The sequence below is a fragment of the Hipposideros armiger genome, unplaced genomic scaffold (genome assembly GCF_001890085.2).
Source record: "Hipposideros armiger isolate ML-2016 unplaced genomic scaffold, ASM189008v1 scaffold_284, whole genome shotgun sequence".
NCBI lineage: Eukaryota > Metazoa > Chordata > Mammalia > Chiroptera > Hipposideridae > Hipposideros > Hipposideros armiger.
This window is the reverse complement of record NW_017731634.1, coordinates 1,404,699-1,405,782: the sequence shown is the minus strand read 5'-3', so window position 1 is coordinate 1,405,782 and position 1,084 is coordinate 1,404,699. Positions and strand designations below refer to the sequence as shown.

Here is a 1,084-nt window from a genome sequence, read left to right as displayed (position 1 = left end):
TGCAGCACTGGGGACGCACGTAATGGCACCGAGCTGGGCACTCAGAAATGGCTAGGACAGTAAGTTCTGTGCTGTGAGTATTTTACCACAATGAAAGCCTGAGGAAGAAAAAAAGAGACTTAAGAACATAATAATGAAATGCAATGTGTGCTCTTAACTGTATCCTAGCTCAGAACATAACGGTTATAAAAGGAGGCTTGGGGACAGCAGGGTACATTTGGTTGTGGCCTGGGTAACACATGATAATTAGCAATGTCACTGTCCTTAGTGTAGGACACCAGACTGTGTGGCCCCTTCCCAAGCCCTGTGGCCTTGCTCTCCCGCATTGCACTCTCATGCTGCCCTTGTGTGGGGCAGCGTCTCTGCCCCAGTGATGGGAGGCATCGCCAGGTGACTCGCTCTGTGAGATGGGGGCAGGCCAAGGGGGGGCTCCCGTCGTCTGAGCAGCTCATGCCAGCAGCCACCCCCTCCCCAGCTCACCTGTGGCCGGGCACAGCGCTGCCCAGACAAGCCCAGCCTGGACCAGCCAAACCAGCGCTGACCTGCACTCCTGCAACCACAGCACACAAGCTGGTCGCTGGTACGAGCTGTGAATTTAGGAGCCATCTGACAGCAGCATCGTGTGGGAAGTGTGACCAGTCCAATTAGAGGACAACGAGATGGTGGTTTCTGGAGGAGAATGTCCTTGTCTTACAAGGGGGTGTGACTACCACAAAACTGCTAATTTGCGTGGGTGTGGACCGGCCACAGGAGGCAGGGTGGCAGCGAAGCAAACGCTGATAATGGGCCAGGTGGGGGTGTGCGGTGCCCGCCCTCTGCGTCTCACTGTGCTGGAAGTGCTCGTGCTCGGGAAAAGGGACAGCGAGACAAGACAGGAGGCGCCAGCAAGACAAGAAGGGGGAGCCACACGAGTGGGAGAAATTCGTGAAGCGTGTGTTGATGTGTATGTGCTAACACCCAAAACACACGAAGAGCCCGTTGCACCCCACAGCAAAACCAGCGATCCAAGATAGAAACAGGCAAGGGCCTGAACGGACATTCCTCCCAAGAGGACACACGGATGGCCACAGGTCCATGAAAAGAC

The 1,084-nt window shown here is 55.5% G+C and overlaps 1 protein-coding gene across 1 annotated transcript in view; it reads right to left on the bottom strand.

The window, feature by feature from the left end:
* CFAP74 (cilia and flagella associated protein 74) overlaps positions 1-1,084 on the bottom strand; it is a 61,331-nt gene that overhangs the window by 36,427 nt on the left and 23,820 nt on the right. Inside the window, exon 15 of the mRNA XM_019658439.1 lies at positions 481-550. Coding sequence (XP_019513984.1) covers positions 481-550 — 70 coding nt within the window. The remainder of the gene's footprint in view (positions 1-480; positions 551-1,084) is intronic.